Source organism: Oculina patagonica, chromosome 11 (assembly GCF_052425735.1).
Source record: "Oculina patagonica isolate OP01 chromosome 11, crgOcupat, whole genome shotgun sequence".
NCBI lineage: Eukaryota > Metazoa > Cnidaria > Anthozoa > Scleractinia > Oculinidae > Oculina > Oculina patagonica.
In genome coordinates, this window is record NC_135768.1 from 10487013 (window position 1) to 10508940 (window position 21928).

At 36.8% G+C, this 21928-nt stretch overlaps 1 protein-coding gene across 1 annotated transcript; it reads left to right on the top strand.

Annotated features, from left to right (window-relative positions):
• The first annotated feature begins 2891 nt into the window (after positions 1 to 2891).
• LOC144630218 (uncharacterized) lies at positions 2892 to 18203 on the top strand. Its single transcript, XM_078488549.1, has 5 exons — positions 2892 to 3207; positions 4436 to 4573; positions 5082 to 5510; positions 17096 to 17233; positions 17722 to 18203. Exons 1-5 carry the CDS (start codon positions 2892 to 2894, stop codon positions 18201 to 18203), a joined length of 1503 nt encoding a protein of 500 aa, XP_078344675.1.
• The last annotated feature ends 3725 nt before the right edge of the window (positions 18204 to 21928 follow it).

Here is a 21928-nt window from a genome sequence, read left to right on the forward strand (position 1 = left end):
TCACCTGATTTGCTATCATAACCTACCGTTTTAAATATTTCATGCAAGCACTTGGTAAATTCCAAGAACACGTCCAGATGTTACTAAGGTTTCCCTTTTTTTTATGCACGGTAAAATTATTTTGCCTTGAGTTGAAAGCCCTTAGCTTACTCAACAAGGTGACATAATTTTTGTTGGCTGTGACGTCATATGACGTCTTTACATCCGCCATCCTGGATTTAACTTTATTCTAAGAAAGTCAGAAAATACCGGAAATTAATTAATGGCGATTTTTGGCCATACGTGCATGTAATAATGCTGCCGTGGCAACGTAAAAACCGGACACAGTTAACATATCAAAATTTCTGCAAGGGATGAATGAACGCCTAATAAATGTTTCAACCACTGAAGTCACTTTAAAATTATAAAAGTTTAAAACTAATTCAACGCGGAATGTGAAATGGGCAAATCAGGTTATGACGGCCGTATAATAATAAATAAAATAAATTTCAGACGATCAAAGGAAGACATCTGAAATTATGGCTTTACACATGCAACTGAATTTACAAAGCCCACAAACTGTCGATTTCAAATACATTACTGCGTCCTATAAGACTCAATGCGATCGTACTTTTTTTACCTTAAACGCCTACCTATTTTTCAAAGCACAACTCTTTTGTAAACCGATCAATATAAGACAGCGAGATCCAACTAATTTGCAAGGACCAAGCTTAGCATACAAGGACCAAGGACCAGGCTTAGCATACAAGGTAATTTGCAATATTTGCACATTCCTTTAAGATCGATACTCAATAATTCGCCAATGAGGGAAAAAATCCCCGACACGAAAAAGTGATGGACGGCCGCTTTTACAGAGACTGCCACTTAATTCAGATAGTAAAATGAAGTGATCGACAGTGTCAAAATCCTCCTTCAGATTAAGAAAAAATAATTTCATTAATGTTGCCCTTATCGACATTGAAAGCCCAATTATCTGTGGCTTTGAGCAAGGCAGTAACAGTGGAATAGAGTAAAGTGAATGTCTGATTACTGGAAATTAGATTTTTTTTTCAATAAAGCATTCATAGAATCATAGAATTCAAAGAACTGATCATTATATGATTCTCTCAAAGACTTGAGCCACGACTGGGGCGATAATTATTTTAAGTCGGAACATTCTCTCTGTTTAAATAGTGGAATTACTTTTATTACTGGATTTAAATTCTACACGAAAAACACTTGAGAGAATAGAGAACAACAAAGAGAACTGGCGACTAAATCAGCACACTTACGAAGAAGATATGGGGAGATTTTATATAATCCCGTCGCCTTAGATTTACAAAGTTTAGACAATAAAGAGAATAACTTTGAACATTAATATTTAAGGTACGATGAATACTAAATAAGGTAGGGTAAATGAAGCTTATTTAGAAAATTATACAAATAATGGTCTTTTCACTTTTCACTTTTACTCGCATATCAAGAGATGTTTGTCGTCATCGGCGAAAGGTAAGTTAATTTTGCCTGCACGCATTCACGTTAATCTCGTTCAGTTTTCAAGAAGTATTACCTTTCCTTACTGAAGAAGGTAAGAAGTATGATTCGAAAGCTAATGCGCCGGAAAAAATTGCTTCCTGAGTCCGAGAAACTTGTTGTTTGGGGCTGTGTTAAAGCTAAACAAAGCGAAAAACAAAAATGAATACAGTTTCGATAACTGACAACGAAGTCACCTTTAAACTAACATAAAAAAGTATGCAGCACGCGTGCAGAAATATGCACAATTGGAAATAAAGATTTAATTCCTTCTTATGTAAAGAATACATGTTCATGTCGGATCGGTGTCTTTTATATTATTCTCACTTTTCAAAACATCAGCAATCGCGGGACGATTGTTATACAAACGCCTTTTTAGTGCGGCTCGCTTCAAGAAGTTTGTATAAACTCCCATTTTTAACGGAGAAGCGCAAGACTGGTGTTGTTGGTTGAGAATAATTTTTCGTTAACTTTATTTTAAAAGCAGAAAAAGGAAACAATTTAATTTCCTCTTTTAAGGAACAGACGTTAATAGCAAAAGCTGATTAATTTTTTACAAGCAAAAGAAATGCGTTTCTGGAATGGCAAATACAACGAACCTCTCTTTTCTGCTATCTTTCTTTCGCGGCCCTAGAAAGTAAGTATTTTGCGACACGTTCTTTGAACACATTATGAATAGGTTTATCGATTTCGCCATTGACGTTACATGTGACAAATTAACAGTTTTAAAAGGTTTTAGAGTAAAAAGGTTTAAGAATGTACAAAAAAGCTTACATATTAAAATACCAATGTCTTCCCATTAAAAACATAATATGAAAATACCAAATGCCTGAATCTGGAAAGGTTAAGTGAGATTGAGTTAAAAGGAACGCCATTTATAACTTATGAGATTTTACGGCTATGGTCAGCATCAAGCAAGGCTTCCTATTCGGCACTTATTGTGAGCTTACGATAAAAAAGAAACTAGTATGTGTGTAAACTAAATAAGCTTGAGACGGTACAAACTACAATTTCTTTGTTTCAGAAGCCCGTTTATATAAGAATTACTGAATTGTCTATAAAGAGACGATAGAAACGCTTTGCAAGCCGAGCTAACTTTTGGAGAACAAGTAAAAAACGTTTCAAGTGTTTCTATTGCGTTACAGAAACACCGTGGTAAAAGTTTGAAAGAACTTGAAAAAACAAAACAAAATGGAAAACGTTTTCCCTTACTAATTGCTATCAATACCACTAAGAGAGTTACAGCAATAATCAAAACAAAACAATGACCAATCCTAATATCTAATAATGACGCATGCATTGTTTTAGAAAGCTGTTTTTCGATTCTACTGTTTTTTTCATTGCTTGTAGCACACTGACACTGACGCACTCAACCCAGTATGAATCCAAAGTTCTGGCTCTCAGTTGCGTTCCTGATGTCCCGGATTGGTATATTTGAAGCTGCTGGCCAGTGCGGTAATTCAGCGACATATTCTGTTGGTGGAATGTTCCTCAGAGGTCACACGTTTAAAACGTGCAAGATTGATTCATCAGAAGCATGCTATTTCAAATGCGCCGAAGAATTAAGGTGTCAAAGCTACAACGTCGTCATTCATCAAAACATCTGCGAACTGAATAATCGAACCAAGGAAGCAAGACCGGAGGATTTTATGCCGGATCGGACAAGGTACTACATGAAACGGGTGAAGAACAGAGGTAAACTTCTCTCCTTGTTTGTTTGTCATTTCGAACGCAGAAACGGGACCATTTTGAAAAACTAAAGCTGCGTTTTGGCTCAGAATGGCAGTTTACGTGTTTTAGCCAATTTAGTCATGGGCGTATTTAAAACTCTTACTGTATGCAAACAAATGGACGAAATCCGTGCATCCAGTAAATATATATATAATATACACCTTATTGAAGAAATGTTGACCCTGTGAAAAGCATTAACCATGAACGATAAGACGGAATGGTATTCTGGGTAGACAGCATTGGCAACCTGAGTAATATTCCGTTAATCACGATGCTTTCTTCTTTTAGCACCTTAAGAGCATGATTTATGCAACCTGTCATACCATGATGCCTTTTTTTGTCACAGACGGGGATTAATTTTTCAGACATCGCAGCAAACGGGTTGTATCCTTCATAGTTTATGCTTTTCATGGGTCAACGTTTCTTCAATCAGGTTTATACTGTTCTAACATTGACCAACGTACACATGCAAGGTAGTAAACATGTTGGGCCAACAGTAACTCCAATACGGCGCATTTCAGACTTCAAAAATCGATCCTCAGTTACTTTTTCTTGAGGAACAAATCCCCCGTTTCGTTTCGTTTCGCGATTTGCAGCTCCAATTGTCCGTACACATTCATATCTTTGCAATAACAAAGTTACGCGCGAGAATTAGCGCCTTATAAAATAAATATGACTCTCCAGTATGATCTTGCGAAAAACGGTTTTTAAGGTGGCTTAAAACAGTTTCCTGCATTTTTCAGCACATCAAGTTTGAAGAATCAATACTACGACTCTTTTTCAGTTGACGCAACAGTTTAAACAGATGCCCGATGAATAAGCTATGATTATTTTCATGTTACATTACAAGTTACGATAGCAACGGTATAACCTGTTAAAACACCCTTATTTTTTCCTTCAAGTGCTTAAAACTCAAAAAAAAGAGCTCAGTGACCGCTATTTTCATGATGGAATAATGATCAGCACGAAAATTTATGGTGTTTTTAACAGATTCTACTGTTGCTTTGCTTACCCGTGACGTTATGAAAAATGACCACAACTTGTTCAGCAGTTATTGGACATTTGTTTGGTACTATAATTGCAGCAGCAACTAATAAATATTTCTAGCACTGGCCCATGAAAGTATAAGAGCTGGAAAGTGCTGGAAACCGTTACTAGCTTCCTTAAGGAGTTTCATTCTTTTATTACGCAGTCCCTCTCGGTTCTATTCCGGAGCTACCCGCCGAATCATGCAGTGAAATCAAGGCCAGCGAAGGAAAGAAGATGGCTAACGGGGATTACTGGATATACTCTGATGGGAATGGTCAGAAAATCCTGGCGAGCTGTGAAAGTATGGTTTGTAGTTAATTTATAAATATTTTCATTTTTTTACCGTCTCCATATTAATAACCGAGTTGCATTACTTAATTTCTGTTTGCTTTCGTGAATTTATAGTTTCAATATATATAAACGTTACTTTCTGTACAAAGAAAGTGTTTTATCATTTGTATTTACTCCAGGAGATAATACAGAAGAATAAGACAATATAAGAGAACCAATCTCTCACAAGAAAAACATTATACCAAGTATAATGGTCTGACCTATTTTTAGCTTGCATCTGTTATCTTTTGATATCTGAAACATTGTTGTATTGGTATTACTTTGTAATTGTATAGCATGCAGCGGTGCTTTTACTTGACATCTAATTAGGTATCCTCTACCCGGCTAACTTTCGGTCAGGCGCTCTTTGTTTCGATAAATACTGATTTAGAGCTTAAAATTTAGATTCAGATTTCGCAATTTAGTTTGTTTATACTGGGGTAATGTGATGTTTTGTTTTGTTTCTTGACAAACGTTAGAGAACTGGCAAAAGATAAACACAGAACCTGTTTGCTTTGGGGCGCTAGGTAACCAGTATGGTGCCTTCAACATCACAAAGAGCGGATGTCTTAAGCGGATGAAGCTTATCTACAAATCGGGGGAGGTCAAATGCAACCCAGTTGATGGTGCATCCTACTGGGGCTGCAGACATCCAACATATGACAAAAACAGCCTAATGACTATCATCACAAATGCCAATAAAGAAGCCGTTCTGCCTCCCGTTGAAGATTTAAAAGCGACCAGTCAGTGTGGCGTACAACATTTTTACCGTCTTAATGAAACTCGCCACAGATCTCCAGAGCTCGTTTACCGCGGCCTGACCACTCAGTTGAATGTGTCACGCAACCAGGAATTGCAGATATGGTACGGACAGGACTTGATTGACTGTAGTGAAGCAGACAACAGTGGCAAAACATGTGTTGATGTGTATGCGATTTATGCTTAAAGCTAAACAGATCAGTATCTGATTTGTTCTGTAAGTAGGCTATATATATTTTTTTTCTGTGTGTTGCAATAAAAAAAAAATCTGATTTAGCTGGAGTGAATACTAAAGTTAAGTTTAATTTAAAGAAAGTCACCGAAAAAGTATACGTAAACGCCCCTAATATTAATCTTGTTTGGTAAAATTGGTAACAGTTGTAACGTAACAGAAAATGTGAAAAGACTGTAACTTTCTTAACTGTTAAGAATAATGATAAAAATAATAAAAAATAACGCGAACTGAAAAAAAGTTTATTTCTTGTCGACTTTTTCTTATATTTTCTGCTGGTTTAAATAATTTTAAAGGCAGCTCAAATGAAAAGTATGGTAGGGACCGGTTAAACGAACGGTTCGACGAAGGGGAACGCATACTTATCGCGTCGTTTTTTTTTCGAACTCAGTTACGTGGGTATCGCTTTGCCGACCGTAGCCTCGTTCTCATGCAGAACAATATGGCGTCGTTTTGGAATCAAACAAACGTGTTTTGCTTGTAGAAATGGCCGAAACGTGTACCCGACGTTATGAGTGTGTCCATGAGAGAACCAGGCAGAAGGTGATACAGCTCTAATCACCGATTTTGCTCAAACTTGGCACAAATGTTGGTAATTGTGAACTTTTAGTTTAAAAATATTTTTTGATTCCCTTCAAGATATGGCACTTTTGCAAAATGAGCATATTTCACTAATTCATGCATATTTAATTGAGTGACCAGTCCCACAAGGTAGAAAAAAAGACTTCTAAAAATAGAATTCACTGCATTACGGTTCTTTGTGGTTATTAGGCTTTAAGTACAATAATTTACTTCAACTGTCTGATTTGATTTCTTCTCCTCAAATGATCTTTTAGAAGGTACACATTTCGTACAGTTGGAAATAGCCTTTAATAAGTGCCAAATAACTCCATGAACAACAACTTATAAACATCACTCTTACATGGGCGATTAAATCCACCAGTAAACTTCATAAAAAAGACACAAAATGTTTGGGGACTTCAATATTTTTGTGTTGAGGACCATTATACACGTGCCTTAACGAACTCTTGCTATTTCATCAAAATTCACCGAAACACAGAAGCCATTTATTTGCCTTAATTTGGCACAAAATTGGTACGAAATAACTAATCAATTAGCATAAATCTATTGATAACAATCAAAATATTCGCAAAAAGACAAGGCACCTAGGCACCTTTGGAGCATTTTCAAAGCCATATAGTTCGGTAATGTAGAGATAACAAAGATAAATACAGCTGCGAACGTAAAGAGTTCTTCACAAGCTCGCATAATCCAACATTTAGGCGCATCAAAGTTAAGAAACAAGGAAGTAATGCTACATACATGCCACTTATCGTCACTTTGATGCTTTCTTCTGAAGATTTTGTACTTTCTTGCTGCACTTCGATCCACTTTGATCGATCTCAATTGACATGTACTGTTGTTTTGAGGCGCGCTGAACTTAGCCAATCCACCGTGGTTCATAAAACAGGTTGTCAAGAAAGTCATTCAAAGAGCTGTTCAAAGTTCATGGAGGGACACTTCTCTTAGCCACTTTCTTGCCAGTTTTGTGCGAAATTGACTATGCCGGACTCACTAATCAATACCTATATAAATACGTTAACGAAAACACAAGCCCAAGTTCTTTGATTGGAAAACACATGAAACAACAACAGGGGGTCGAGAAACCAACCATCACAGACAATTTTCCCGTTCGCAAAAAGTGCCGGAATAAATATGGCTGCATCATCTATGAAATGTTGTTTATAAAAGAGCTCGAGCCGTCAGATCACTTAACGTGTAATCGGACTCGATTCGCGTGAAGTTGTTTACTGATGATTAGTACATACGCATAATATCACCCATACTTGAATGCCATCTAATGATATTAAAAACGTAACTCTTTTAACAACGTGACATTCAACAAACTTTCAATCTTGAAAATAATGTTACTTTTTATTTTTTTTTATATTAGAGTGTTGACCTTGAAATAATTTGGTCCATTTGTTTTACAGGAAATTAAACACGAGAATTAATTAGTAAGAAATTGCGCGTGTGCGTGGCAGCGCGAAAGATTGCAATCTTTTTCACTTGAAACCGACAAATGTGTTTCAAATTTCGTCCCAAATTCCAGCTTACTTTTTAGACTTCGCGGGATTCTGTTTCCTGGAAAAATTGGGACAATTTCTCAAGTTGTTATCGATTTGCTTTACATTGCGTCACAGGTTCCGTTGTGTTTATGATCTTTGCTCTCGTCGACCATAACTTTCGACCAATCAGCGTGCTAGTTTTCTCTCAGTTATTGTATAGAAGGGTTTGGAGTTACTGAGTTCATTTACGTCTTAGTTAACTCTTTTTTCTTCCTAGCTAGTTACAGATTTCAAAGTAAAATTGTGACTTACGAAATAGGGTTTTCCGATTTAGCGGAAGATCCGCGGAAGTGGAATATGCCCATTTCAAGGATTTCTGGACGTGAAAATCATTTAACCGACTTTAAATGATAAGTAAAATGAGTTGTTTATACCCTTTAAATGGCGATTTCTTCAGTTCAAACTTTTGAGCCATGATAACGTGCTCTGCACAAATACATCAGTACAGCGCTCAAATCAGTTTATTTCATTCTAACTTGTAAATTATAAACGTTTCTGCTCAACAAAGAATTCGAGCAAGGAATATTTCTTTCAACTGAAACAAGTCAAACAAGATTTCCATAGCCAGTTCCCTGACTGGAGCGTCTCAACGTGGTTTAACGTCAAACGTCTTTTTACCGTCAACTGTCGAAAAAAATCAGTTTTTAGTTGTCAAAACTGAGGTACCATTTTAGCAGCTCCTCTCGGACCTCTGGCTTCTCTCGGGTTTGTTTGTAACATTTAAAAAACCAGTGACTCTTGTCATTTTGAGGGTTGCCAAACACAAGGAAAGTGAGAAATGCACGAGCCTGGGCGTTTTGTAGCTCGGGAAACCCTGCCGATCAGCACGAGGAAGCACGATATTTTAACACGCATTTTATTACTCAACCGGGCATAATAAATGAAATTTTCACGATAACCACCAGAACGGTTTTTGCGAGGCAAACTTTTTTCGTGTTTTTCACACGTTGTTGATCAAGTTAGTCTCGATTTGCATTGGCTTCCTTTTTAAAGTTCACGTCTGTTTGTTGCACATTCAAGCAATTATCGTCGTTGAACGGATGCCTTATCACGGAAATAACAATAATAACTATCCGGATTTGGCCGCGTAAATTGAGGTTCTCCTTAAGGTGGATTTCCACTGTCGCGTTTTTGTTGACGCGCGTTACGTACGTAAAAATTGTAAACGTACGTAAAAATGAAATTTTACGCGCGTGATTACGTGCGTCGAATTTACGTTGTCCAATTTCCAATGCCACGTTTTTTTCCTGGTATTTACGTACGTTACACGCACGTATACTTACGTAGCGTTCGCGAGTGTTTTAAAAAAAGTTGAACTGAGTTCAACTTTTCTCGCGGCTGTCTGCGGTTACGCAGTGATTTACCCAATCATACTTTTGGATTTTGTCACATGACACCACTTACCATGTGGAAAACCATCTTGTTTTAAATTCCCGTCGATTTACATGAGAAAAATTCAGATGTAGAAGCACTTTTTATCGAGAAAGTCCGAACATTTCAAGCAATAATCTATAGAACTGACTACAGAACCAAATTACGCGAACGCAGTAGTGAAAGAAAACGCCTGGCGTCAGGTCACGTAGGCTTTGAACCGGGAATCCGGGAAGGTCCCCTCAAATCTTTTTTTTTACTTGATGGTGTCTTTTGGAAGTATTTATAAAATACCTCTTGGCCATATTCACGCATTTCTTTTACTAGCGTGTGGTACAAATTGTTTTCATGGCAGCCATGTTGGAAGAGTCAAACAACAAGATATTTGCATAAAAATGTTAATGATTTTTTTCCCAAAGGAAAAACAATTTATTGTTTCACTCCTACAATATGGCCGCCAATAACACACTCTATTCACCAACTTGATGATTCAGGATGGCGGGCATTTACGTACGTTCAACGCACGTAAAAAAGAAACGCTTTTTATTACTTTTTACGCGACAGTGGAAATTTGCCTACTGATCTTTTTTTACGCACGTTTTACGTACGTAAATATTTACGCGTCAGTGGAAATCCACCTTTACCCGTACGGTCGAAGCCGAGACGTGCACACTACATTAAGTTTAAAGAGAAGATGGCTCCTGTTCTTCTTTTTAAAATAATATCCCAGGCGAAATTTCGGGCGAAACGATGATAAGTTTCGGGCGAAACGATGTACTCGTATCGGGATGCGTGCGCGGTTCAAACTATTCACCCTCATAGAAAATCCAGCTGAGGTCCCGGATAGTCTTTGCTTACGATGTCTATACTAGTTTGTTCCGAATAAAGGACATTCGACTAAAGACCGTTATATCAAACAATTTTACATGATTTAATATAAATGCAGTCTGACCAACTTATTACTACTACGCATCGTTACAGAACAAAAGTACTGAGTGACTTTGAGTTAAAAACAAAGTTATCAAAATTGATTTTAATTCACAGATTCATTTAGCGCGGAAAATAAGTGCGAAATTCCGCTAAATCGGAAAACCCTAATGTATGAAAATCTCACCTGAGCAATAATCTCTCTTCCGAGACCAAACCAACTCCGTGCAACCTAGCATGAAGTCATCATTCTTAAAATGTACAAAATATCAGAGGACGAATTCAAGTAATATTCTTTCTTTACAAAACATTAGGTAAAATGGTTTATAACAGAACCGGATGCATTCATTAGAGACAACGCTGCTTTCAAATAATAATAATAATATTAATAATAATCTTTATTTATATAGCGCCATTTCTACTAATTAACCTAAAGCGCTTACCAATATTTCTTATAGGTTAGAAACATTACATGACTGATATAATCATTATTCTTATAAACCAGCAGATAACAAAGTTATAAAATAGACAAAATCAAAAAAGAAAGACTAAATAAGAAAGTTATAAGTAAATTACATGGCGGGGAGATGGCTAAGGGCCTGATTACATGGCAAATTTCAGCCCGGGTTGAACACTGAACACCTTTAAAACTGAAAACTCATCGTGACCGCTACTTCCTTCGTTGAAAACCATCACTGCGCATCCGTTAGCTTACTTTTCAGCCCGGGCTGAAATTTGAATGCAATTACAAGAGGTTTTTCAGCCCGTTTGCCCGGGAAGAGATTTCCAGCCCGGTTTCAAAAACCGAGCTGGAAATTTCTTCATGTAATCGCAAACGTCTTTTCAAGAAGATTTGTTTTGGAAGCCGAGCTGAAATCTCAGCCCGGCAAACCGGGTTGAAATTTCAGCCCGGGCTGAAATTCGCCATATAATCATGCCCTAACTCAATTATTACAACGCCATAAACAACGTCCATAAATAACTTATGAGATTCCAAACTTTATACCGAATTGCAATTAGGTTGTCATAGAAAAAAGCAAAATGAAGAAAGGTAATTAGGAATTAATTAGGCAGTTCAGGGATATGTTTAAAATCGCCCGAAGAAACGGCCTCAAAACGCCTCAAAATACACGTAAATCGATTTATCTTTTAACCCGATTAATATTTGTACAGATATAAACTCGCGCGCGAGTTTCTTGTAAATGCTACCAGCTGTGACGATTAAGCAAATTAACTCGTATCGGCTTTTAACATTTTTATTTTATTTATTAGTGTCTTAGGAAATTATTACATTATATTCGTTTTAACTAACCTCTCTTTTAATATAGAAATGTAAGCGCATTGAGTTTTTTAAATGCGCCCAAAAACTTTATTATTATTATTTTTATATTATTTAAGATGTATCTCGGAGACTAGACTTCGTTTTCAAATCGCCGTTGGTTTATCATAAAATCGAAACGATGCATGTAAATTTGCTTGAGCTTGGGACCGTAACAGTATTATTCAGTTTGAGTAGTGTGTTTGTCAGACTTAAATTGCTTACAGGGAGACGAAAATAACCCCTTGCAACCTTATTAATAACTTATTAAGGTTCGCTGTTACAACCAACAAGTAAGCTTCAGTAATTACCAAACGAAAGCAATGATGGGTCACAAGGGAAGCCAACTCCCGATTGTTAAATTACTAATAACGAATAAACATAGACTGTTTTTACCTTTATTCATTTACTGCAGTCTGTCCACTAAAATGACACCTTATCGTCCATAAAATTAAATGAAGAAACCAGGGCATTTTTCTCTCCAATCCAAACGAAATATATTGATTGAGAAAAAATACACGAAAATAATGAAATTATGAAAATGATGCAAATAAAGAAGTACTAGTACACTAATTTTGAGATCAGTTTGTTGACGGTATTCAGTGAGACTTCAATTCTGAAAGAACCAAAGGTATCATGCAGGACCTCTTACTCATGTCTCAAATATAATGTAGAAAAGGGCATATATTTTTTTCTAGAATTCTACCTAAAGCAATCTTAACACAGCTAAGCTTTGTCTTACCTGCTTAATTAGTTTATTTCTTTAATGAGGGTAGCATTGCGGTTTGCGGTCAGGCATTGCCGTATTGGCCGATTTCTCATGCGGAATTTTTCGGTAATTTTGATCTTGAATTGCGGTTCGGCAAAAAAGCAATACCGCCGAAAAGTTTTGGAATACCATAATCTTATAGCAAGCTTGCGTTTAAAATTGCGTGGAAGATTGTTAACCTGGTTTAAAAGTTGGGGAGATTTTACTATTCAAACTAGCATTTTATTACCCTACCGAAAAAAAAACAACATAAAAAACAAACAAAAGGTATTTCATTGCATTTAAACAGTAAGGCTGAATTAGAGTGCCAATGGATTGATTAAAAAGTAATTAAATTATAAATGACGAAAAAAAGGTAATAACAATTTGCGCGGCCTTTCACTAACTTTAAGATCGCTTTGAAGTTAAGAAAATTTTTCAGATCTCAACACGTAAAGGACCTCGGGTATTTCCACCCCACGAAAAAAGGTAAGATGAATGAAGCATATTTAGAGAATTATACAAATAGGGGCTTTCCCACCGCTGACAATTTTTAGTTCGGAATCCATCACGAATTTGAGTATTATTAACTTTAGTTGGACAAAAATCGAGTACCAGGATAATTGAAATCCTATTGCGCTATTTTCTACCCTTTTTAAAAGCTAAAGATGTAAGTAATTATTCGTGATAACACCAACAAAAATTTCTTATCAGAGCTCACAAGAACCATGTAAAGTATAGGTGAAATCTTACGGGTGTAAAATCGTCTTTTAAGCGATTCCGTGGAATTCTGTAGAACTTCGAAATTTGTTTTCGATGTTTGGTGTCGTTAGAAATGATTTTTTATGTAAGATATTTGAAACAGTAACACAGAAGTTTGCAATAAGATGTAAATCATTTTGGTCCAATTAATACTCGAAGTCCTAACGGATTCCGTCTTAAAACTAAAAATTGCGTAGGGAATTCAGGCAAATTTCCCAACACATTGCAGAATTATTCTTTCTTCTAAGGTGACTTTTTAGCGGGTGGCAGATCACAAGAATATTGAGATTCTTTAAAATTTCAGTGAGATGATTTATCGACAGAAAATTAGAAAGCAAATAAGCATGGTACAGAAAATCAGTAGCAGTAAGCAGTACGTTAATTTTGAGGAAGTTCTTTCGAGAAAGTCCTCAGAAATCGGCATTATTCAAGTTGATTCCTGATTTGGTAAGAGGTAAAAATGATAGATTATTTTAAAAAATGCGCGCTGAAGTTTAATTATCACTAAATAGAGTATTTTCTAAAAATAAAGAATTTTCGCTGCAAAATTTCATTTTTTTTTTCACTCAATGCGCTACTTACTAATAAGAAATTAAACTTTAAATTACCTTTTCCTCGACTTAACATATTTTGTTATTTCTTGAATCGATCTTTCTAATAAAATATTAATTCCCTGTTCTTTCTGAGGAGTTCCCTTTTACTGGCATTTATATCAAGGGATCTTTGTCGTCACCGGCCGGCGAAAGGTCAGTTAGTTTTTTACCATTTTCGTTAATGTCTTTTCTGTGCAAGAAGTATTCCTTTACTCATTGAAAAGAAAAAAGTGCAAAACGTAAGCATATAAGCCGAAAGAAAATTGCGTCAGGAGTTTACATGTTTATACTGGACCAGTGTCTTCGATTTCACTTTTACAAAACCTTTGCAATCGCTAGAAGCCGGTACGTTACGCCTTTCCAGTAGCGCTCACTCCAAGAAGTTTAAATAAAATTTATTTCGAGAATCTTTTACGAAGAAGCGCAACGTTTCGATGGCTTCATTTCATTTTAAAGTTTCTAGCTGATAAACCATATACTAACTGAAACTTTATTTTGGGATTAACAAAATCGTTTCTTCTCTGCTTTCTTTAATTCTTTAGCGGCCCCCAAAAGTAAAATAACATGTACAGAATTATTTTAAACTTTGCCAAAAGTTGTATCTTAACATGCTGATCCATCATTCCATAATAAAAAAGGGGGTCACCGAGCTCGTTTTTAAATTATAAGCACATAAAGCGAAAAATTAGGGTGTTTGTACAGGTTCTACTGTTGCTCTGGTGACTTGTAATGTCAAAAAATAGTCATTACTTGTTCACCACTGATTGTGCATCTGTGCCATACTATAACTGTTGTGTCAACTGAGATAGAGTTGTTGTATTGATCCATAAAAGTTGACCTTCATCATAGAATCGAAAAAGATACAACAACAGCAACTTGCCCACAAAACGTTACAGCATTGCAAAAGCATACTGTTATACGGAAAAAATGATTTACAAACAATACAAGGAACGGCAACGAGAGCGATTTAATGAGCAGAACAATAGCTCTGCACGCGCGTTATAAATCTTGGTACATTTCTTAGTCGTGCTCTGCAAAACATAAAAATAGGTCATCAAGGGTGACATGAGTCTAATGCCGTATGGCATAGTGATACAGATTGCGCGGTTTTCGTAAGCCGGTTAAAATTGGTTAGAGGTTTGTGTTCGGGAGTTTAATTTAAAATGCTTATAGCAAGCTAGGGGCATCGTGGATGATTATGGATGAAAACGAAACAGTCATAAATGTTATATGCTTCACAAAATTTAAAGTATGAACAGGAGTTGATGTTACTTCTTCCGTATTGTCTGTAAAAGCAGAAACGATTAAACATTTGGACAAGATTGCGTGACGATTTACAAAAAGCATGTTCATTACAACAAGGGTTGAAGAACTTCACATCGTTTTCTTTCAGATTTTTCACCATTTTGATGATGACTCTTGAAACAGATTTTGCAATAAAAGCACTTGAAATAGTGACTGTTACTCCATTGTACTGTAAGCACTTAGTGACAGATTTTCCTAAAAACGGGTGTAAATGCTCACGTCAATATAATGATGACCTTTTGAACGCTGGAAACTAGGCAATTATTATCGAGCTACCATACACAGGAGCGAAGACTGTTTATCATGATGTACAAATTTCGCGAATCATCACTTCCATATCAATGTAACCATTTTATGATTTTTCTAGCTGTAAGAAGAACTTAAGATCTCTGAGAGTCGTAAAAGCATGAAATTCGATTTCAGTGTATGGCAAAGGCCGGGACAGTGTAATACTGCAAAGCGGCCAACTTGATTTACCGTAACTTGATTTACATTTATCCATGCACATCTTTTATTTTTGAAGGTTTTTGTTTGCACTGTAAAGAAAAAATTGGTCAAAATTCGAATGACTTAAATACAAAATACGAGGTAAAGTTTTCTATTTTTTAAAACAAAATAAATATTTGGTCGCATTGTGTAAATAAACGCGAGTCGCCGTCGAAATATTTTTTCTCAAAGACGTCTTGCTTTTTAAGCAAGACGAAAACACAAGTGCTTAACTGAACTGAAAACGAAGATTTATTTTCACAAAAAGCTTACAAATGTCTTAACTGGAAAATTATTACGTCCTGTTCAAGTGTTGAATAATCGTGACTTGAGAAAGAACTTTTAATTATGCGTGGGAACACGTGTCGCTGATTGGCTGTTTTTAATTGAAACTAATCGTGCGTGTCCGTACGGAGTCCGTTCTTGCAGCTGATCATTGTTTTCTACATTACAGCGAACGATTATCGATCCCGAACCATTCCCTTGGGATTGCTAACAGCTTTTTTCATATAACAAAGAGTCTAATGCGCATGCGCAAAGCGCACGCAAGCATTAGACTCAAAAATGGCACATTTTGCCATTTCTGAAGAACGTGAACCACGACGGCGAATTTTTTGTTTCTAGCTTGAATTAAGTAATGTGCAGACATATTCAGCTAGAGATTAGTTCTGGCACCAAAAAAAATAATAAATTAGGATAATCGCGGTATTTTTAAGTAAAATATAAATTCATTTTAAGTCGATGTTGTCGTCAGTGTGGTTGTCGTGGGTTCGTAAGGTCCCGGATTTGCCACGTCAAACACTGTTGTTACTAAATCCTTTTACTTTGGTTGTAGCAAAGACACTGACACACTCAACCCAATATGAATCCAAAGTTCTGGATCTCAGTTGCGTTTTTGATGTACCGGATTGGTATATTTGAAGCTGCTGGCCAATGTCACCAAGGGGAATACTCCATTTGGGATATGTACCTCAGAGGTCACACGTTCAAAACGTACAAGGTTGGATGGCCTCACGAGTGCTTTTTGAGGTGCGACGAAGAAGTCACGTGCCAAAGTTTTAACTTCCATATTGGTCAAAAAGTCTGCGAACTTAACAATAGAACTAAGGAAGCAAGACCAGAAGATTTTATTCCAGATCGGACAAGGTACTACATGAAACGGGCATTCAATAGAGGTACACTTTTTTCTTTCTGTTTGTTTTTGTTTTCCGCGCAACAAGGCAGCCATTTTGAAAGCACATCATGGCTTCTTATGCCTTGGCTTCTTATGGTTATGTGTTTTATGCAATCTTGTCTTGAACCTATCTTTCAAATTTCGCAGAATGTTTCAACAATACCGAACATGCTATATACAAACATGCAAACGAAAATCCATGTATGCATCCAGTAAATGAATTAATAAACTAATTAATTAAAATGAAGTTATATACTGGGTGCACCGAAGGGTGAACAAATATTTTCTTCCGTTGTACAAACCATTAGCTGCATTAGGTCAAGGAACAAAGCCTCCATTTTTAATGAGCATGATAATTACACGAATGCGAAGAAGCGATATCTAGACTGTAACGTCTGGCAATCGCGTTGCTTGAGGCAAAATTTGACGCGCCACACTAACGGTCACATCATTAGATCTGATCGAGATTTCCAACCTCGTACTCATGTCCATGACTACAGTGACAAAGTAACGCGCGAGAATTGGGGCCCTGTTATAATATATATGTAAACACGATTTGAGAAAATGTTAACTGTACAATAAACTACAAGGCTATCTGTTGTAAGTAATATTCTTCCTTTTAGCATTTCAGTAGCAATTATCTCAGCATATATTTGATTTCAGTAAAGTTTCATTCTTTTATCGCGCAGTGCTTCTTGGTTCTATTTCGGAGCTTCCTGCCGAATCTTGCAGTGAAATCAAGGCCAGTGAAGGAGATGAGATGGTTAACGGGGATTACTGGATATACTCTGATGGGAATGGTCAGACAATCCTGGCTCGCTGTAAAGGTATGACCTTCTAGTTGATTGTTAGATTATTTTATAACCCTGAACCTCTTATATAGCACTCTCTAGAGCAGATTTTACCAAGGGATGATTGGAATGGCAGGCTCCCATGCCAGTTTATTAATTAATTGATTATTCGATAAATAAATAAACAAGTTAATCAATTATTTAATTCATTAAAACTTGTGGGTGTGTTGGCGTTCACAGACCAGAATAAATGATGACTCCTCCAGATTCTGTACGAATGGGAGCGCGGGTGAACGTACGATGTCGCCAGAGCCAATGTTTTCTTTCTATATGGGTTTACTGAATTTTCTTTGGTGTGGAGCTCCGCTACTTGCATTCAATAGCAATCGATCTCACGACTGTTTTTCTTCATCGATTATCATCAATGGCTGTCTATTATAATTAATGTTCACGTTTAGAGTTTAAATAAAATTTAGCTTTTATTAAAAATTTATACTAAGAATGGTCTTTTTTGGTAATTTAAGAGAACTGGCAGAAGATAAACACAGAACCAGTTTGCTTTGGAGCGCGAGGTAACCAGTATGGTGCCTTCAACATCACGAAGAGTGGACGTCTTAAAGCCATGAAGCTCGTCCACAAATCGGGGTCGATCAAATGCAACTCAGCTGATAGTGCATCCTTCTGGGGTTGCACATTCAAAAAAAGTTATGGCAACGACGGCTTACTAACTATCATCACAAATACCAGTAAAGAATACGTGCTGCCACCTCCTGGAGACATGAAACCAACAACCAGTCAAGAAGAGTGTCTTAACAAAAGCAGCTATTATAACCTTGATGGAACTAGTCACACATCTCCAGAGCTCGTTTTCAGCGACGTGTCCCATCTGAATTCCGTTTCACTCAACCAGGAATTGCAGATATGGTACGGGCAGGACTTGATTGACTGCACTGAAGATAACAACAGTGGCACAACATGTGTTGACGTGTATGCGTGGTATGCTTAAAGCGCGACACATCAGCTTCTGGCATAACTGCAACATTTCCGAGCATGCAATTAAACTAAGTTTAATTTTAACACGCACCTAATAATAATCTTGTTTAGTAACACAGTTGTAACGTTAAAGATAATGTAAATAGACAGTAAGGGCCTGTTTATATGGAGGAGATTTGTCTCGGGTAGGAGGGTTACCCTCTCCCCGAGCCATCTTTTGTCAAGCGTTTAGAAAGTTGTCCCTGTTGACCGAGCCAAAACTTGGCCCTCTCGGTTCAAAAGACTGACGAGAGTTGTTTTGAAACATCTATTATGGCTGCTTTTTTTCTAAAATCAGGAACGCTGAATCGTCGACCAAGACCATTTTTTGGACTAATTTACCGCTGACTTCAATTTATCTGCAATTTTGTTTTTGCTGATCTTAGCGTTTGCGCATACTCCGTATGTGTCAACTTGTCCCTGGTAGGCGAGGCAAAAATAACCATACTATTTATATGGAGAAAAAGTTGGCTCGCTCCCCAGGGTCACCCTACCTTCAAAACGAGTGACCCTCCACCCAGGGCCACCCTACCGCCGAGCCAACTTTACAATTTCTCGTGTAAACGGTTCGCAGCTATTTATAAAGAAACCTATGAAAAGCTCTCTCGCCCGAGGTGGCACGGTATGGAGGGTAACTCTCCTACCAGGCCTTCTCTATAAACAGGTTTCTTCTAAACATTAACCAAGGCGACAAAAACGTCATCATGTCCTCTCATTTTCTGATTCTATTTTTGCCGGCTGAAATGGCAGCAATAATGTGGTAATTCTAAATCCAGCGTGTTATGAATGAAGTTAAAAGATGAAAGAATGAAAAATAAAGGATAAATATTAAACAATTACTGGACGAGGTTGAGCAAAATATCGTTATTTGTTAGTGGCGATCAAATTGCGATATTTAACAATTATTCTATGACTCGCGTTGGATACGAGGTTGTAAATAGCCAACTCGGCGGGAAGCCCCGAGTTGGCTAAAACGACTCGTATCCAACAAGGGCGAATAAAATAATTGTTTTATTAAATTCTCCTTTAAGTTTAAATCGATTGGGCATTTCATTTTGAAGTAAAGGAAATAATAGTACTGATGAGGAGGCGGGAAAATTTGTGGCGCGGTGTTCACTTCTTGAGTTGAATGAAACACACGGGAAAAGCGAGCGAGAGAGTTTTCTTTCCAAGATTTTCATCGAACAGTCTCCTCTAAAGTCGTCTATATATCCTAGAAATTGCGACAACAGTTAAGATTTACGGAATGATCCGAAGCAAAAGCTTTTCTGGGATCTACACGTCTTGTGCAAGTCGAACGAAGCAAGTGTTTACATTGTACTTGCTTACGGCTCCACGGCTGTCATCAAGACTGCTAAACGAAATTGAGCTTAAAGTGGAACAGGTTTATTGAAGTACAAAAGGATTACCAAGATTGAAAGGTAACAGAAGTGCTGAGCCGAATTTTATGACGTAAACTGAGTGAAATTGTGTCAGTTTGCCGTTCTTTCGTAAATTATTTGCTGATTTTCTACTTTATTCACTCGCTCTTGTTGTGCGTTGACAAGTATTATTAATTAAACTTTTCGCATCAATCGTTTTGTTTTGCGCAGTAAATTTTACTATGGCATTTCTATGGCACCGCTGATTATTTCTTGTTCATAAAAGCCCGCCAATTTTGCTGTTTTCAACCATTTTCTGCTTCCCGCAGAAACATTTTGCGCTGAGCGGCACTTGCCGCACTCATTTCCCGAAAGGCAAACATAGGTATACGTGCTGATAACCGGGATTCAGTGAACCAATCAGAAAGCTAGAAATGCAATATCCGAGGTTGAGAATTTAATAATTTGCAATAACTGAGTTCAATAATTGTTTTACCATTCGATCACTGATTTTTTTTTTTTTGTACAATTACTTTCGGAATCCAGGAACTGCGCGCTTTCTTGCAGAAAAATAAATAAGACGAAAGCAGAACTTATAGCCATTAATGATACAAGCTAGTCTTCATCCAATTGTCTTTCTTTCAGATACTGCCGAAATAAATTTAGGGGAATTTCCGTTGTTTGTTGTCGTTGTTGTTTTTTTTTTTTTGCATTCCTGCATTTTTTTGGATCTTGTAGATAAATTTAGCCGTTCATAAACTCTGGAAAACGAGCCGCTATTTTTCTCGGAGGTGAACACAACTACGCATGATAACAGTAAATATTTAACCACACATATTGCAATCAGATGACGTAAACTACCTGTAGTTTATACTTTTGAACGTTAAGTATTAAAAATTCTAGTCTTGCTCTTATCCTGTTTATCGCATAACAATCATTTTATAGAATGTCTTGTCAGCAATTTGCAGGTTTCTGTATTTTGCTACTCTCGCCTGTAATTTATGTGCAAGGTTAATATACACAAATTAATAAACATCACATGTGCACTGAACTTCTGGTTTATCATTAAAAGTCTCGGCCAATCCAATAGTTGGTTCATTCAACATTTCCAATTTAACCCGCGTCAGTTCTTAAGAAGGGAGAGTAATCTCCAAGGAGTTGTCTATTTATAGCAAGTGGTAAGTAGGAAGTAGGAAGGTGACGAAAATAAACGTTCAATTCACATTTCACGTAAAAAAAAATATGGCAATTTTATGCTTTTCAAAAAAGAAACCGAAATAATTAGGGGAGAGGACACAAGGAATGTCAGTGACCACCACCTAATGTATATTTGTTACCTTTTCTTTCCGGCTTTTTCCCTCCCACCTCCCGTATCCCTCTCGCCCCATGATCCTCTACAACTCACGAAAATCTTTTCAAAGTACCTATCAAGTGAAAAACAAATTAAGCTTATTTATATTCCTTTCAAAATGTTTTCTCCTACGACTTCGACACAAAGAATAACGTAGAATTGAAAATGAAGTTAGACTCGTAGCTATCCCTCAAGAGGAACAAGCAAATTCAGACCCCCACCGTAGTACAAGGGAAATGTGGATAGACCCCCCACTTAAAGGTCTTCGTTCTGCTAATACCCAGTGAAATTATTTTGTACTGAGTAGAAAGCGCTTCGCTTTCTATACAAGATGACATAATTCGTTTTGCATTAAAATTAATGCCTTAGATTACTTTTGTTTTGGGCCACATGCCGATTTTTTCTGCTAGGCTTACTTTTTAACGGGTGGCAGATTTTAAAAATGTTGAGATCCTTTTTAGACTTCAGTCAATTGATTGATGGGAAGGAAATGAAATGTCAAAAGAAAGCTAATAATTATGCAGGAACCAGTTGCAGGCAGCAGCACGTAAAATTCCAGTTATTTAAGACGTCAAAGTAAAAAGGCTCGGAAATCGGCCTAGTTAATTTCTGATTTGGAAATAGGTAAGGAATGATAGATTATTTAAGAACTTCCCGTGCGTTTAAGTCATGATAACATTCCATAAAGCACTTTTTTGTTAAAGCGACTTTTAAAAAGCAGTTGAAAGAAATGTACACTCTTGCAATTGAAAGTTTATATCCTTCCAGTTTGTAAATAGTACATTAGTTATGCCGGACGGGTGTTTTAAGTTCAAATTATTTTCACTTTTATAGAATTTGGTTGGAAACGCTTGTTCCTTTTTTAGTATGTCTTGATAAACATGCAAAAGTACTCTGTTTTTCGCCATTCAAATTCTAAATTTCGACTGAATCCAGCTAAACAGATGTTAGGAAGCATAGAAATATCAAACCTTACGCTTGTTATCT

Excerpts from the sequence above, each read along its gene's own strand:
- LOC144630218 (XM_078488549.1), top strand. The coding sequence starts at position 2,892 with ATGAATCCAAAGTTCTGGCTCTCAGTTGCGTTCCTGATGTCCCGGATT. Across the intron at positions 3,208-4,435 it reads GAAACGGGTGAAGAACAGAG|TCCCTCTCGGTTCTATTCCG; the intron begins GTAAACTTCTCT and ends TTTATTACGCAG. Across the intron at positions 5,511-17,095 it reads TAGTGAAGCAGACAACAGTG|TGCTTCTTGGTTCTATTTCG; the intron begins GCAAAACATGTG and ends TTTATCGCGCAG.